At 34.3% G+C, this 16,733-nt stretch overlaps 1 protein-coding gene and 2 long non-coding RNA genes across 3 annotated transcripts; all 3 read right to left on the reverse strand.

Moving 5' to 3' along the window:
• Window positions 1-1,631: 1,631 nt before the first annotated feature.
• On the reverse strand, window positions 1,632-2,899 carry LOC145090424 (uncharacterized). The gene is made up of 3 exons (XR_013701560.1): window positions 2,755-2,899; window positions 2,484-2,551; window positions 1,632-1,732 (listed from the first exon to the last, which is right to left on the reverse strand). It is a non-coding gene; the product is annotated as an uncharacterized LOC145090424 (long non-coding RNA).
• A 3,641-nt stretch (window positions 2,900-6,540) lies between these two features.
• On the reverse strand, window positions 6,541-7,808 carry LOC145090425 (uncharacterized). The gene is made up of 3 exons (XR_013701561.1): window positions 7,664-7,808; window positions 7,393-7,460; window positions 6,541-6,641 (listed from the first exon to the last, which is right to left on the reverse strand). It is a non-coding gene; the product is annotated as an uncharacterized LOC145090425 (long non-coding RNA).
• A 3,962-nt stretch (window positions 7,809-11,770) lies between these two features.
• Window positions 11,771-13,232, reverse strand: LOC145089524 (uncharacterized). Its single transcript, XM_079027951.1, has 3 exons — window positions 12,949-13,232; window positions 12,472-12,746; window positions 11,771-12,249 (listed from the first exon to the last, which is right to left on the reverse strand). Exons 1-3 carry the CDS (start codon window positions 13,230-13,232, stop codon window positions 11,771-11,773), a joined length of 1,038 nt encoding a protein of 345 aa, XP_078884077.1.
• Window positions 13,233-16,733: the final 3,501 nt, after the last annotated feature.

Consider the following 16,733-nt stretch of genomic DNA (forward strand, 5'->3'; position numbering starts at 1 on the left):
AAGGATAATCATTAAATTAGGTTAAAATTCAGATTTTTACATAATAAAACGATTTATGTATCAATCCAAGACAAAAACAACAACAAAATCCCGAATTATCCTCTATCTGACGCTCGGACTCACCGAGTCAAGCTTTGGACTCGCCGAGTAGGGCCAACTCGCCGAGTCCAAACACTGACTTGCCGAGTTGGGTCGGATAGAGGTGAAGAAAAACGATTTTCAGCAAGCAAAACAGTTAAGCATCCCATTCAATTGAAACCAATCATGGCTCTGATACCACTGATGGGTTTGAGCCATAAGAACTTTCCTATGTGCACATACAAACCCTAAAGCGTGGATCTAGGTTTCTCTAATTGAACATGCATTATATCCAATACTTTCATGGCTAGATCTAATGTAAACTAACAATAAAAACATATGAAATCAGATCTAGAAGAATACCTTGAGTTACTTGCTTGAAAACCTTCTTCTTGGAGCTTAGAGTCACAAATGTCACTCCTCTAATGGCTTACAAACACCAAATAGCAAGAAGATGATTTGAGAGAGAGAGAGGGGTGAGAAATCGGCTCCAGGGTTTCCTCTAACATAGAGTGGTCGATTTCTGTAACCCTATGGGTCTATTTATACTGTGAGCTCCTAGGGTTTCACCCTAAACCCTAATTGGATAACTTAGCCTCAAAGCAATCCAATGATCCTTTTGGATAATGCCATGGACGATTTCTAGGTGATCCATATCCCTAAAATCGTCCATCCTCATATCCATAAGGATTCTTAGCCCAAAATACAACTATCACACATTTGACAGTTTATGCCACTTTATTAAATTAATCTCTTTAAGTCACCAAATTAATTCCTAATTAATTTATGACTTATATTAATCAAATAATATTATTATTCCTTTAACATATTATTCTTATAATATATTAATAATAATGTTCTCTCTATATAAATCACCCTGTCAAGTTGCTATGGTGAAGGCAACCCAAAAGGAGCATGCACAATTGGGTCAGTTACTTACCAAATATAGTTACAACCTTAGACACTAATCCAACAAAAGTCCTACTGAGATTCTTAGTTTTCTAAGATTAGCTGGATATTATTGAAGGTTTATCCAAGACTTTTCTTTGATAACCGCTCCATTAACATCCTGGAAGCACAAAGGGGCTACCTACACATGGATGAACTTGGCTTAATTTGAAACCTATAAATTTCCTTACTCACAATACATAGCATTACGTCCTATGTGCACAAGGCTTAAAAACTTCTAGAATAACCCTTAACAAGGCTAAAAGGTAACAAAAACTAGTCTGACCTTTGATTGAATTGAATGACTTTACAAGATAGAAATTTCGGATTGTTACACTCATCCCCAAGAAAACCCATATCTACCTAATTTCACCATCACCCCATTCGAATTTCAGCACCAACACCACATTGCTCCATCTCCACTGTGACATCCCCATTTTCACGGCCAAAAAAGACCGATGTTGTTTATGCTTTATAAAAATCAGAGTACTTCATTTTATAAAAATGTTGCGGAATTTGTTCCCAGAAAAACATGGTAAATACGTTATTAAAACATTTTTCGAAGAAACGTATTTATTTCATTTTAAAACGTTTGGGATGTCATCGTTAATACAGAAACATAAGCATAAACAGAACTTACAATTATTTACACTAGTGATCTACATCTCTTTAAATCTCTCAGTGTAATGTCACTTCATATCAACACCTGTGATATAAATAAACTGAGTGGGTCAGGTTGGGAAACCTGGTGAGTACATAGGGTTTTCAACCCACAATAATATAATTATTATGTTTAAACAATCAAACAATCAACCCAATTACCCATCCCCGTTATCTTCTTTATTCTTAAGGATCTACCCTAAGAATCAGCTATTTCTCATTCATTCATTCCTAAGGATCATCCTAAGGAAACAACATGAAGTCCATTGTTGCCAATGACACATTGGTCAAGCGCAGCTGCTAATATTGTCACTTAGGCTCAGCTGCCAGAATTAGGACATTTTCTATGAGGCGCTTCTGCCGGTATTGACCTTTAAACACTACTGTCATGGTCATAAGGCTCCCTATTAGGCGCAGCTGCCGATACCATCCTTATAGCGCAGCTGCTAGGACGTTTACCGTAGATCTAAATCATCTACGGGTTGTGGCGCAGCTGCCAGTGCTCATCTATAGGATACTAGGTCCACTGCTGCCAATGTATACCTATAGGGCACTAGGTCCGTACTACTAATGTTCCTCTATTTCAGCTTTTATCCATCATCATTCATCTACCCATGTTTTACCCAACATATTTTGTAGATATAAAATACTTTATACAGTTTACATCTTTTAAAACATGTATAAAAATCTTTCACCAGCATAGACAACAAGTATTCAGACAATATGCACACATAACACGTAATTTATATTAAAATACTTCATATCTATGTGTAAGATGAAAGAGACCATGCACTCACCTGATTAGGTGGTGATTCCGAACTCAGACAGCACTTCGTTATCTCAAAACAATTTTCCTCGACAAAACCTAGTATCAATACCACTAGGGTTTAGTTTTTAACGTTAACCACGACTAATTAATAGTCTAGCTATTATTACTATTATATAAGCGTTAAATAACACTCAATATAACTCATAATAATAGCCCAAATAATTATTTTAAGGTCCTAATAATGTTACTATAATTAAATAAAATCTATATTAAATATAGTATAGGCGTAGCTCACTTACATCGAGTTTTTATTAAAAACCGGGCTTCGCTGGAGCAGCGTTTCCAAGCCGAAAGCTTTTCTTCTCGGAGCCGTCGGGCGCTCCGGGGCTTTCTTCTCGTGCTAGGGAGGTTCCGTAGACTTGGGAGGGGTTTAGGGAGGCTAGAGAGAAGTTAGAGAGAGAAAGAGAGGCTTATGGTGTGAAGAAAATATGAGGAGTTCACCCTTGTATTTATAGGAGTTTTATAGTAAATTAGTCTCTAAGCTTCGTCCGTAACTTTTGCATACGAGCTCCGTTTTTGTTTGTCTTTTTACCGTTGAGTTCCTATTAATGAGATCTTCAACTTTCATTTAGACCTCGTTGGCTAATTCTCATTCTATCTCGGATTTACAAAACTGTATCAAATTCGCCGCGCTCGAAAAGTAGGGACTAAGCTTCGTCCATAACTTTCGCATACGAGCTCCATTTTTGTCTGTCTTTTTACCGTTGAGTTCCTATTAATGAGATCTTCAACTCTCATTTAGACCTCGTTGGCTAATTCTCATTCTATCTCGTATTTACGAAACTGTATCGAATTCGCCGCGCTCGAAAAGTAGGGACTAAGATTCATCCATAACTTTTGCATACGAGCTCTATTATCGACGTTCTTTATATCCACGCGTTGGTATTTACAAGTACTACAACTTTCATTTAGATCCCGTCGGCTAAAAATCGACCGATCTAAAATTCAGATTTCGGGCTGTGCACTGCTATGCTAAATCTTAGAAAAATCATAACTTCCTCATACGAAGTCAGATTTGGGCGTTCTTTTTATTGATGTTCTTAGTTTAACATATTCTACGACTTTCTTTTAGATCGCTAAGGCTAAATCTCGCTCTATCGTAAATTCACTATTTACGCTTCCCGGTATCGTGCCGGTTCCGTCGCGAAACTTCAACGGGTCATAACTTCTTCGTTATAACTCGGTTTTCGGCGTTCTTTATATGTACGAAAACCTTGTAACATACTCTACAACTTGGTTAAGATTATTTATTCTAAATAATCTTTTGTCGAAAAGTTGTTTTCGACCCCTATTGCCTCTAATTTGACTAGCCCAGATTTGCGGGCGTTACAATTATCTCCCCCTTAGGATGATTACGTCCCGGAATCATCAACAAAACAGGGTCGTATAATGACTCCATACGTCATCTCTTCATCCTAGGTAATAATTATAACTTCTACATTCCTTCAATTCTATCTTTTAAACTCATTGACTGTAAGTGTACTCGATCGTGCACCTGCTCTCTACCTCAGGTTAGACTCCAAATTATGACCTTCAAGTCACAATCTCGATCCCTGCTGGATAGGGACTTGAGATAAGTTCTTTTATTACTAATATAGATCGATGTATCATATTCTAATGACCTATCATCGTATGTTGCAACACTTAGACTTAGGTCTCTTAGAGTTAAATTCTAAAACAGACTATGCCTTCCTTCATGTTCTAATGTGATATAATCACACTTTAACATTAGGCATTTCTAGCCACCAACTTCTTTAACAACGAGTGCGATACTTCTATTGATCGCTTTGATTTCAACCGTTTGGTTTAAGTCGGACGCTACATCAAACTTGGTTCTCTGAACCACACAACATACTCATCGTAGTCGGACTTGATTCGATATGACCACTAGGGTCGGAATATCAACAATCTTCTTAGTCATTACCGAAACGATGGTAACAACACACTTGAATAAAACGAAATCAATTACTAGCTTCTTGGTAACCTTGTGACTTTCCCTGATCCAAGTGTGAGTCCTGTGCTTCCGGTAGTATAGGCCTCTACTACCATCCACACCTACTCATACCCGTCCCAAGTATTGTCTCGCAGTTTTCCAAGTCACCATACAAGAAAATCACATAACAGTTTAACACATAAAATATCAAAACGAAGGTTTTATATTATTCCTTAAAATGTTTACATAGGTGTTCAAGTTCACCCTAAACTATGCCTCTAACAGGCTACATCATACAATTCTATGGCTACTTCATAACTCGATCTTTGGATGTCAAGCCGTCACTCCTGAATCCTCGCGTTGTCATCTGCTTCGTCAAGGATCATTTGAAATGCTCTCGCCTTTGGCTTTGGCGGCACATTTGGCTTTGTAGCCCTCTCTCTCTTTGGGCAATCTTGCTTGAAGTGCCCTTCCTCATTACATTCGTAACACACCCTTTTATTGAATTCACACTCGTTGGCATAATGCCCATGCTTCCCACACTTGAAACAAGTTACTTCCTCACTGCATTTTCCAGAGTGTTTCTTTTTGCACTTCTCGAACCATCTTTCTTCACTCCCTCCTCCTCTAAACTTCCTGGTACTTGATTTGCTTCTCTCATCGGGCTTCTCAGACCCCTCAAACTTCCTCTTTTCGCCAACCTCGGTCTTGTTGGCGGCTCTTCCCTTGATCATCTCCTCAACCGACTTGGCAGCCCAGATAGCTGCCTCCAAAGTAGGTGCCTGACGCACTGGCACTGCATATTCCCATGGAAGTCCTTTTGCGTACTTGTCAATTTTTGTCAGCTCATCCGGAACAAGACGTAAGGCGAACTCCATCTTCTCTGTGAAGTTGTTGGTGTATTCATCAATAGACATGCTTCCTTTCTTTAAGGTAAGGAATTGGTTTTCTAGCTCGAGCAGATTTTGGGCTGAGCAGTACCTACGTTTGAACTGCACCAGAAATTCTGCCCATGTTAGTTGCAGGGGCTCATTGGGGCTCAGAGTTTTCCCCAAGGTATTCCACCAACGTACAACGCCTCCTCGAAACTGACGCACTGCAAATGTGGTCTGTTGTTTTCCTCTGCAACCGCACGTCATGAAAGCTAACTCCATCTCCGAGATCCAATCCATGACCCCGATCGGATCCTCCTTTCCAGTGAAAGTTGATGGCTTGCAAGTCAGAAAATCCTTGTACTTGCATCCATTCCTCTCGACTTTGTCATCTTGGTTGTTTTGTCGAACTATTGGCGGGTTGACTTGACCAACAGTCCCACTGTAGTTCTCCTCCTCAGTCTGCCCTTCATTCAACTCGGGCCGTTCGATCTGAATAGTGGCTTCCTCTCGATTTTGCTGGAGCAAACGTCTAGTTTCCTCCATTTGACGATCCAACATCGCTTGGATCATCGCTTGCACTCCGGCCATTGTGACTGGCTCAGCAATGGCTTCCATCACCGGTATTTGCTCAATCACTGGGGGCTGATCTCGGTTCCCATTTGCATTCACGTTCCCGCTACGTGTTCTTACCATCTCGATCTATACACCGAATGAGGTGAATCTAGACCTTTACTTAGGATTGACGTTTAAATCATCCTTATCACTCTGAAACGTTTATATGCTAGTTCTAATATCGTAGTCGTACGTTTAGAATCCTACACACATAAGGTTTCCAGATCCGGTCGGCAACAGACCATAGATCCGAACAACTAACAACATATCAGGCACAAGTATTTAGCACATAAAAGCATTTTAGGCATAATTCCTAAAATAATCTAGTGCTCACACCTCACAATCATCGCTTAGCATTCTAAGTTTAAGTCTAGAAATAAATCCATATTCCTAGTTCGCTTAAACTAATGCTCTGATACCAACTGTGACATCCCCATTTTCACGGCCAAAAAAGACCGATGTTGTTTATGCTTTATAAAAATCAGAGTACTTCATTTTATAAAAATGTTGCGGAATTTGTTCCCAGAAAAACATGGTAAATACGTTATTAAAACATTTTTCGAAGAAACGTATTTATTTCATTTTAAAACGTTTGGGATGTCATCGTTAATACAGAAACATAAGCATAAACAGAACTTACAATTATTTACACTAGTGATCTACATCTCTTTAAATCTCTCAGTGTAATGTCACTTCATATCAACACCTGTGATATAAATAAACTGAGTGGGTCAGGTTGGGAAACCTGGTGAGTACATAGGGTTTTCAACCCACAATAATATAATTATTATGTTTAAACAATCAAACAATCAACCCAATTACCCATCCCCATTATCTTCTTTATTCTTAAGGATCTACCCTAAGAATCAGCTATTTCTCATTCATTCATTCCTAAGGATCATCCTAAGGAAACAACATGAAGTCCATTGTTGCCAATGACACATTGGTCAAGCGCAGCTGCTAATATTGTCACTTAGGCTCAGCTGCCAGAATTAGGACATTTTCTATGAGGCGCTTCTGCCGGTATTGACCTTTAAACACTACTGTCATGGTCATAAGGCTCCCTATTAGGCGCAGCTGCCGATACCATCCTTATAGCGCAGCTGCTAGGACGTTTACCGTAGATCTAAATCATCTACGGGTTGTGGCGCAGCTGCCAGTGCTCATCTATAGGATACTAGGTCCACTGCTGCCAATGTATACCTATAGGGCACTAGGTCCGTACTACTAATGTTCCTCTATTTCAGCTTTTATCCATCATCATTCATCTACCCATGTTTTACCCAACATATTTTGTAGATATAAAATACTTTATACAGTTTACATCTTTTAAAACATGTATAAAAATCTTTCACCAGCATAGACAACAAGTATTCAGACAATATGCACACATAACACGTAATTTATATTAAAATACTTCATATCTATGTGTAAGATGAAAGAGACCATGCACTCACCTGATTAGGTGGTGATTCCGAACTCAGACAGCACTTCGTTATCTCAAAACAATTTTCCTCGACAAAACCTAGTATCAATACCACTAGGGTTTAGTTTTTAACGTTAACCACGACTAATTAATAGTCTAGCTATTATTACTATTATATAAGCGTTAAATAACACTCAATATAACTCATAATAATAGCCCAAATAATTATTTTAAGGTCCTAATAATGTTACTATAATTAAATAAAATCTATATTAAATATAGTATAGGCGTAGCTCACTTACATCGAGTTTTTATTAAAAACCGGGCTTCGCTGGAGCAGCGTTTCCAAGCCGAAAGCTTTTCTTCTCGGAGCCGTCGGGCGCTCCGGGGCTTTCTTCTCGTGCTAGGGAGGTTCCGTAGACTTGGGAGGGGTTTAGGGAGGCTAGAGAGAAGTTAGAGAGAGAAAGAGAGGCTTATGGTGTGAAGAAAATATGAGGAGTTCACCCTTGTATTTATAGGAGTTTTATAGTAAATTAGTCTCTAAGCTTCGTCCGTAACTTTTGCATACGAGCTCCGTTTTTGTTTGTCTTTTTACCGTTGAGTTCCTATTAATGAGATCTTCAACTTTCATTTAGACCTCGTTGGCTAATTCTCATTCTATCTCGGATTTACAAAACTGTATCAAATTCGCCGCGCTCGAAAAGTAGGGACTAAGCTTCGTCCATAACTTTCGCATACGAGCTCCATTTTTGTCTGTCTTTTTACCGTTGAGTTCCTATTAATGAGATCTTCAACTCTCATTTAGACCTCGTTGGCTAATTCTCATTCTATCTCGTATTTACGAAACTGTATCGAATCGCCGCGCTCGAAAAGTAGGGACTAAGCTTCATCCATAACTTTTGCATACGAGCTCTATTATCGACGTTCTTTATATCCACGCGTTGGTATTTACGAGTACTACAACTTTCATTTAGATCCCGTCGGCTAAAAATCGACCGATCTAAAATTCAGATTTCGGGCTGTGCACTGCTATGCTAAATCTTAGAAAAATCATAACTTCCTCATACGAAGTCAGATTTGGGCGTTCTTTTTATTGATGTTCTTAGTTTAACATATTCTACGACTTTCTTTTAGATCGCTAAGGCTAAATATCGCTCTATCGTAAATTCACTATTTACGCTTCCCGGTATCGTGCCGGTTCCGTCGCGAAACTTCAACGGGTCATAACTTCTTCGTTATAACTCGGTTTTCGGCGTTCTTTATATGTACGAAAACCTTGTAACATACTCTACAACTTGGTTAAGATTATTTATTCTAAATAATCTTTTGTCGAAAAGTTGTTTTCGACCCCTATTGCCTCTAATTTGACTAGCCCAGATTTGCGGGCGTTACATCCACCATAGATCCATATGTACTCTGTTGTAAAACACCTCCCACCGGTTGTGAGGTCTATGTATGGAGCTCCACTTGCAAACATCTTTCTTGTTTCTTTCAAAAAAGGGTGTTTTGGGTCTTAAAGAATGATGATGACTAACAGAGTATTCTGCATCACTTCTTGAACTGGAATCTTCACCTTTGAGTTCCTTCATCGTCTTCTTTAAGCTCTTTTTGATGTTCAAACTTGCTTCACGATCTTCTACAAGAGCAAATGAGATGTGTTTCTTGATAAACTGCCATTTATTTGACAAATTATTGAGGTAATAAAGATCCTCCCTTCTTTTACTCGACCAACTTCCTTTATAATATGGATTTCTTGTAGGCGTAAGGATTTCCTTTAATTATATAAAATCATGATTTAAAAATAATTTGGAAAAGATTGAAACTTGATTAGAGAAGGAAGGTGTTTTGAAGGGCTGAGATGCTTTTATTGTTGAAAGAAAAAAAATTAACATTTTGATACATGTTCTCCGAATTGAAATTATGCATCAGGTGGAGTGGGTAAGTCACCACCAGCAAGAACGAAGGGGAATGGTAAAGTGAAAAGAACACAAAGGAGAGGAAACCCAATTTTCTCCATTATAGAAGGTTGGAAAGTGAGGAGTGAAAGTACAAGACTAAAAAATCACCCATTTCGAGCCTAAATGAGAAGATAATTTCAACAAATTAGCCTCAAACAAAAGCTTCATACATGAAAATAAAGGTCCAATGGAACAACCTCATGTTTTTAAAATCATATGAGAAAGGAATCCTTTGAAGAATTTATGAGTTGTAAGTATGGATAATATAAGTATGCATGTGTTTTTTTTTTTTTTTTTTTTTTTTTTTTTTTTTTTAATTTTCAAGGAAGATATAAAGATGATGATGAGAGATGATGATGATGTGTGTGTGTGTGTGTGTGAGAGAGAGAGAGAGAGAGAGAGAGAGAGAGAAGGTTAACCGAGGGGTTGGGTTGGGGGTTTGAGATATATATATATATATATATATATATATATATATAGATATATATATATATATATATCCCTATTCTAATAAAAGAATAGTTTTATTCTCCTTTTGACATGTGTCACCTTATTAGACCTCTTAATTAATGCATATTTCATTCTTCTTTTGCCATGTGTCACCCTATTATGTCTCACAATATGTCTCATAATTAATAATTAATTCTTGCCACTTGTCAACCTATTGATTATTCATTTTAAATTTTAAATTTTAAATTTTAAATTTCCACTCTATCTACATTAAATTAATAACATTAAAATAAAAATTAAAATTAAATTAATACAAATTATAAAGTGATATAATTTCACATATTTTTTTAACTCAATGATTATAATTTTATATAACTAAAAAAATCTCTTAATTAATAATTTATTTAAAATAATTGATTAATAACTTTGAATTTTTAGTATAAAAGTTTAATTAATTTTGTAGCTATGGTTTCCATGGGTTATAAACTAGTGTATATATATATATATATATATATATATATATATATATATATATATATATATATATATATATCCCTATTCTAATAAAAAAATAAGTTTAATCTTCTATTGACAAGTGTCATATAATTAGGAGTCTTCATTAATGTTATATATCACATATTATGCCACTTGTCAACCTATTAATTATCCATTTCAAATTTCAAATTTTAAATTTTCACTCTAATTACACTAAATTAATAATTGATTCCTCATTTTAAATTTCAAAATTTTAATTTTCTCACTTTAATTTTATTAAATTAATAACATTAGATTGAAAAATAAAATAAAATTAATATAGATTATAAGGTGATATAACTTCATATATTTATTTAAATCAATGATTATAATTCTCTTTATATAACTAAAAAAATATTTCTTAAGTAATAGATTATTTAAAATAACTGATTAATAATTTTGATTTTTAATATAAAATTTTAATTAATTTTATAACCGTGATTCTCACGGGTTATAAACTAGTATATATATATATATACACACACACACACATACATACATGCATATACACTAGTCGTTACCCGCGCGAAGCGACGGATGCAATTTTTTTTCAGAAGTTAGTTTGTAGAGGTGATTAATATTTTTGCGTCAATCGTTTACTAAATCTAAACAATTATCAATAAAAGTCATACTAAAAAATATAAAATTAGGAAGAATAAAAAGTGAAAAGTTAAAATTATTTTCAAATATGTATGAACATATTATTGATTGTACATTATTAATTGTGCCGTAATTCTTTATACACTACATTTGATGTATAGACCTCACTATTTTTTTTTTAAAATAAATTCCGGTCAACATTCAAAATATCAATAAAAACAACAAAAATTAATAGTCTACATTCAAAATATCAGTAAAAACAAAAAAATTAATAGTCTAGTATAGCAAATTTACCATTTTTAAGTTTAATTAAATATGAATATATGAAATATAAATACAATAATAATATAAGTACATGAATTGTAAGATGATCAATTAAATATCTAATATTGATTATGGGCACTATTTTTGCCCAAATATGTACTCACAATCTTTTAGGAGAATCCTTGGACCCATTAACTCTTCCAAAATTTATTTCTAGTGATTAGGGAATAGTTTTCTTTTTAGACTATTAGGTGTGGGCAATATGTTATCACATGTTACCACACTCAAAATATGCCATGTCAGCATCCTACTAATACATGGTGTTATAACACCCAATGTGGAAACGGGAAACATCTAATAACATGTGATAACACCAATTATTTTCTATTTTATTTTTTATTTTATTTTGATGTTTTTTTTCTATATTCCGAATTTGTTTTATTTATTTATTTATATTTGAAAAGTAAAAAAATAAAATTTTAATAAATCTTAAATTAAAAACAACATTAAAAAAATTACAACAAAACACAAAAACATTTAAAAACCTAAAAAAAACAAAAAAACAAAAAAAAGATGATAAAACCTACATTTTTTGCCCTAAAACTATTCATCTTCATCTTCGTGACCAACATAGATGTAATCCGCCAAGTCTTCACGGAGTTGCTTGTGTTTTTGCTGATCTTGAATATCAACCACTCTATGTAAATATTCTGATGTCCCTGGTTGAAATTGCGCATGTCTTGGTTCCGTAGGAGAATACGTTGCAATATTGCGTCCTTTATCTTCGACAACCATGTTATGCATTATGATACATGCATACATGATATATCGTAGAGTATCTAACTCATAAGGTCTAGCCGCATGTTCAACAATGTGCCATTTTGATTTCAAAACCCCAAAAGCACGTTCAATGTCCTTACGTGCTCCTTCTTGTCGTCTCTTGAAATATTTTTCCCTTGGATCTATTCGGTGTCGAAACGCCTTCACAAACGTAGAATATTGTGGATATATTCTGTCTGTAAGGTAATACCCGCACTTATATTCATTTCCATTCACTGTGAAAGGAGCATCCGTGGCTTTTCCTGACAAAAGATCGTCAAATATCGGTGATTGATCGAGAACGTTGACGTCGTTGTTAGAACCCGCAACCCCGAAAAAAGCATGCCAAATCCATAAATCTTATGAAGCAACAACCTCTAATACCAACGAAGGCGCTCCATGATGACCGCTCGAATACTGGCCTTTCCACGCCACGGGGCAATTTCTCCATTTCCAGTGTGTGCAGTCAATGCTCCCAAACATACCTGAAAAACCATGTCTTTCTTCATGCGCCGCATATAATTGTTGCATATCATGCAACGAAGGTTTGCGCAAGTATTGGTCACCGAAGGTTTCGACAACACCTCTTGCCAATAAATACAAACTTTCTCGTCCGGTCCTCTCAGACATTCTCATGTAATCGTCAATAGAATCGGGCGACTCCTCCATTGCCATAATTTTAATTGCAGCAACACATTTTTGCAACCTTATGAAGCCTCGTTTGCCTCTAGCATCATATCTCATTTGGAACAATTCATACCTAAATAAATATTAAACACGTAAAAATTATATTTATTTTTATCTAAAAGTAACATTTTATAAATTATAAAAGTTGAAACAAATGATACCTAAATATATAGTAAACAAACGATACCTAAATAAATATTAAACACGTAAAAATTATATCTATATTTATTTAAAAGTGACATTTTATAAATTATAAAATTTGAAACAAACGATACCTTGCTTCCATAGCGTTGGCTATCATTTCAAAAACATTTTTTTGCAAACGAAATCTTCTTTTGAAATCGCTTGGTTGGTAGACACAATTTTTCGCAGAGTAATCGCTAACTAGTCGTCTATGCCCTTCCTCGCGATCTCTATTTAACGCTGCACGTCGCGTGAGTAAGGGAGTTGGATCTGGCTGTACTAGGCTGCCTGTATAATACTGGTATATCATACTCACGAACAAATCATCTTCGTCGTTATCATCGTTGTACGGATGGACCGGATCAAATTCATCCATATTTTGGTTTTGAAATATTGAAAGAAATATGTAGAGAATTTTATAGGTAAAAATGAAAGAAATATGATATGATATAGTATATATATATATATATATATATATATATATATATATATATATATATATATATATATATATATATATATATATATATATAAGTTGATTTTTTTTATGTTACCGTTAAATTATGTTGAAAAAAAGAGAAAATCACCCGTTATCACCTGTTGTCACCATAACGCGCCTTAACGCGCCGTTAAGGGCGTATGCCATGTAAGATAACGCCTCATGCGCGTTGCCCACACCCGTTCGTCTTATAGTTGTTTTCCTTTGAGAGATGTCTTTTCCTTTCAAGCTACTTTTCTTTCGAAGAACGATGAATAGGCACATCGATGAATAGGCGTAATCGTATGTGGTGGTGTGGTTGTAGATGTACACAATAATAGGAAATCGGATTAGTTTTACAAAAAGAAATTATTTAATTTTTTCTTATTTTATCACCGGTGGGTGTGTAGGCTCAATGACAGACATATAAGCATTTTTTCAATGTATTATAACAAACGGTTATTTTAACATTTAAAATAAGACAATCATATAAAAATGAAAAAAAACTATAAATTTATTATATTGAATTATTGAATGATGAACCTATGCGGTCAAAGAAAGTACTTTTTTGGGCATAAAGTTAATCAAAATTTATAATTAATAAATTTTTGTAACGAATGCTACTTAAAATTGATTCATTTAAAAAAAAAATTGTATAAATATATTATGAATCTATGAGACTTGAGATACTTAATTTTAATTTACATTTCTATATATTACAACAAAAAATGATATATTTATAAAAAAAAATATCATTATTTTTCTTTGAGAAAAAGAGGCAATTATTTCATTCAAAATAAAAAGAACAAAAAAACGAATACATGTGTAGAAATCATAGCCAAATTAAATAAAAATTTGTAATCTGATGACTCTGTGTAATTCTCTCTAAGGGCTAAATAATGATTTGTTTTTTGTTCTTCAAACCAAGACCAACATCAAACCCTTTTAAAATGAAGTTTTTGTTCTCCACTTAATATTCTTAGTAACTATTAATATTGTAAAACAGAAAAACCTCTATCTTACTTTATTTTTCTTGTTATTTCATTGTACTTACATTTCTTCTTTGTACTTGGTATAACATCCTACTTCTATTGATGTGCATTGTATAGTATTATACTTTTAGTTCAACAGCAAAGAACCATATGCTAAAATATAGCATGAGGTTCTATAATTAACTTTTATAAATTTTATTAGAAACAACATGATGTGCTATCAAGTGTTTAAGAAGCAATACCATGTGCTAAAATAACTTAATTATATCTATGACTGATCCTTGATAATAAGATAAATGCTTTGTAAACAACACCAGGTTTAAACATCAAAGTAGTGCCTTATAATAAGAAAAATATTGAAAATATGGTGTAAGAATTAGGTACGGTTTTCAAAGAAGAATGCCTTATTTAGATAATAACTAAAAGTACGATGTTAGATCACCTTGGTGCTACTACTACTGGCTATGATCTTCTAAAACTATATTGCTACAAATGAATTTGCCTAGACATCACACCATTGAATCGAAATTTTCAAAAATAATAAAAATAAAAATTTACCTTTTCTAATGCCATACTAAGAATCTTGAAAACAGAAGTCTTTTGTGTATTCAACAATTGCCAAATCCTTTTGGGTGTCAACTGATTAGTTGATCTCCATGTAACACTTGATGTTATCATTCACAAGCTGCAAAAACAACATACAAGAAAGACTAAATGTGTTTGTAATCATTGTACCACAACCATTTCCTTATTCAACAATGACAACCAAGTTTTAATTTAGAAAATACCCAAGGCCAGTTGTTTTAAGAAACAGTTGATGGCATAACGGGGAAAATATTTTGAGACTAATGCCCAAGATGTATTCTTTTGTAGGGGTTTAAGAATTAGGTTCCTTTTCTAAGTGTATTGGAAGAGGACCCGATTTGATAAAGTGGATATGGCGCTTGAGAAGTGTTGTAATATATAAGCAAATGGTTATGTAACAAAACCAAAAATGATACATGGTGTGATTCCCAAACTGTGTACCATTCATTGATGGAATCTATGTTAACGTGATTTTGTTCAACTTACTACACATTCCACATGATCTTTCAGCATAGGCAACTTTCTCAGCTTGTAACAAAAACTCATAACACGTCATTAGGAATAAAATGAGCGAATGTCCTCCACAAATTGAGTTTTATACCCACTGTGAACCTACTCAAAAAAACTACATGTTGTTGCTTTTATAAAATTAAGTGTTGGTTACATTGTGAAAAAACAAATCTTCAAAATAAATTTGTTCATGGTCTTTTTGAAATACCCCAAAATCAGAAAAAACCTTAATAAGAAAAAAAGCAAACTATGTGATTAGCCACATATTCTAACCTTTCGACAGCTTAGCCACTTGTGGAATTGGACCAAGAGGCAAGTCTCACAAAACAACAATGAAGTTTAAAGCTCTCACCAATAATAGTGACCTACTTTTTAAGGGTAAAAAACCAAGAAGTAACCAGAAGTGAGATTTATTTCTCAATCGACCTAATAAGGCCAATCAAGGGCATTCCCTGACATGAATTATCTTAACTGCAATGAATCCACACTACCTCGCCTTCGTAGTAGATGTCCTGTGCACATCTTGAATCTTGACCATGCTGATTTTAAAGTCAAATACCTGCAACCATTATGCAATTTATTGATCACATAGTAAGTACCAATTTCAACCAAGAACGTTTTTTATTTAAAAATCAAAAACAAAAAGAAAGAAACAACCAGCTTATTGTAAATTCATTAATGTTAACAAAGAATCCCACCTAGGGTACTGCTACAATTTGCATACACACTTAATGAGAGACAAAAGAAACAGACACTAAAATTTTCTATTGCAAATTTGGTTTTTATATAAGCTTCTTGTGCAGTTGATGGTAATTGCTTTAAGTAATGTAACTATTTAGCCATTGAGAGTATAGCCGCATTTTGCAATTTTGGTCCCAAAATTAGTCAACTATCTTGAACAAGAGAACAAAAACATTACAAAAACCCTAGATAAGGACTAAATTTGGAAGAAAAAAGAAGAAGATATTGAAGTAAATAAATATAAGCATTTGAGATAAATTCAAATATTATCTTATCCACCGTCCAACATAGAACAACAGAATACATAAAAACTGCAGCCAACACATACACAAATCGAAATATATTATACAATTTAATAAAAAAACAAAAGTATATTTATTTTTTTCAAACACTACAATTTATTAGTCATAATAAGGTCACGGAATATGAAGCTTACACACATTAAGATTCCCCAAAAAAGACACATTCCTTTTCTTCGACTGCTCCAAAGCTTTGATAATTAATTGTTTGTTATCACTGAATTCTTGATGCTTGACCTTCTCAAAGCTAATGCAATTAAGAGGAATCAAAG

Source organism: Lactuca serriola, chromosome 2, assembly GCF_051521515.1.
Source record: "Lactuca serriola cultivar US96UC23 chromosome 2, Lser_US96UC23_V15, whole genome shotgun sequence".
Lineage (NCBI taxonomy): Eukaryota > Viridiplantae > Streptophyta > Magnoliopsida > Asterales > Asteraceae > Lactuca > Lactuca serriola.

Bases quoted from the DNA above. Each gene is read 5' to 3' on its own strand.
- LOC145089524 (XM_079027951.1), bottom strand. From the start codon at position 13,232: ATGGATGAATTTGATCCGGTCCATCCGTACAACGATGATAACGACGAA. The intron at 12,747-12,948 runs GTATCGTTTGTT...ATATTTATTTAG, and splicing joins GCCAACGCTATGGAAGCAAG to GTATGAATTGTTCCAAATGA. The intron at 12,250-12,471 runs GTATGTTTGGGA...ATCTTTTGTCAG, and splicing joins AGAAAGACATGGTTTTTCAG to GAAAAGCCACGGATGCTCCT.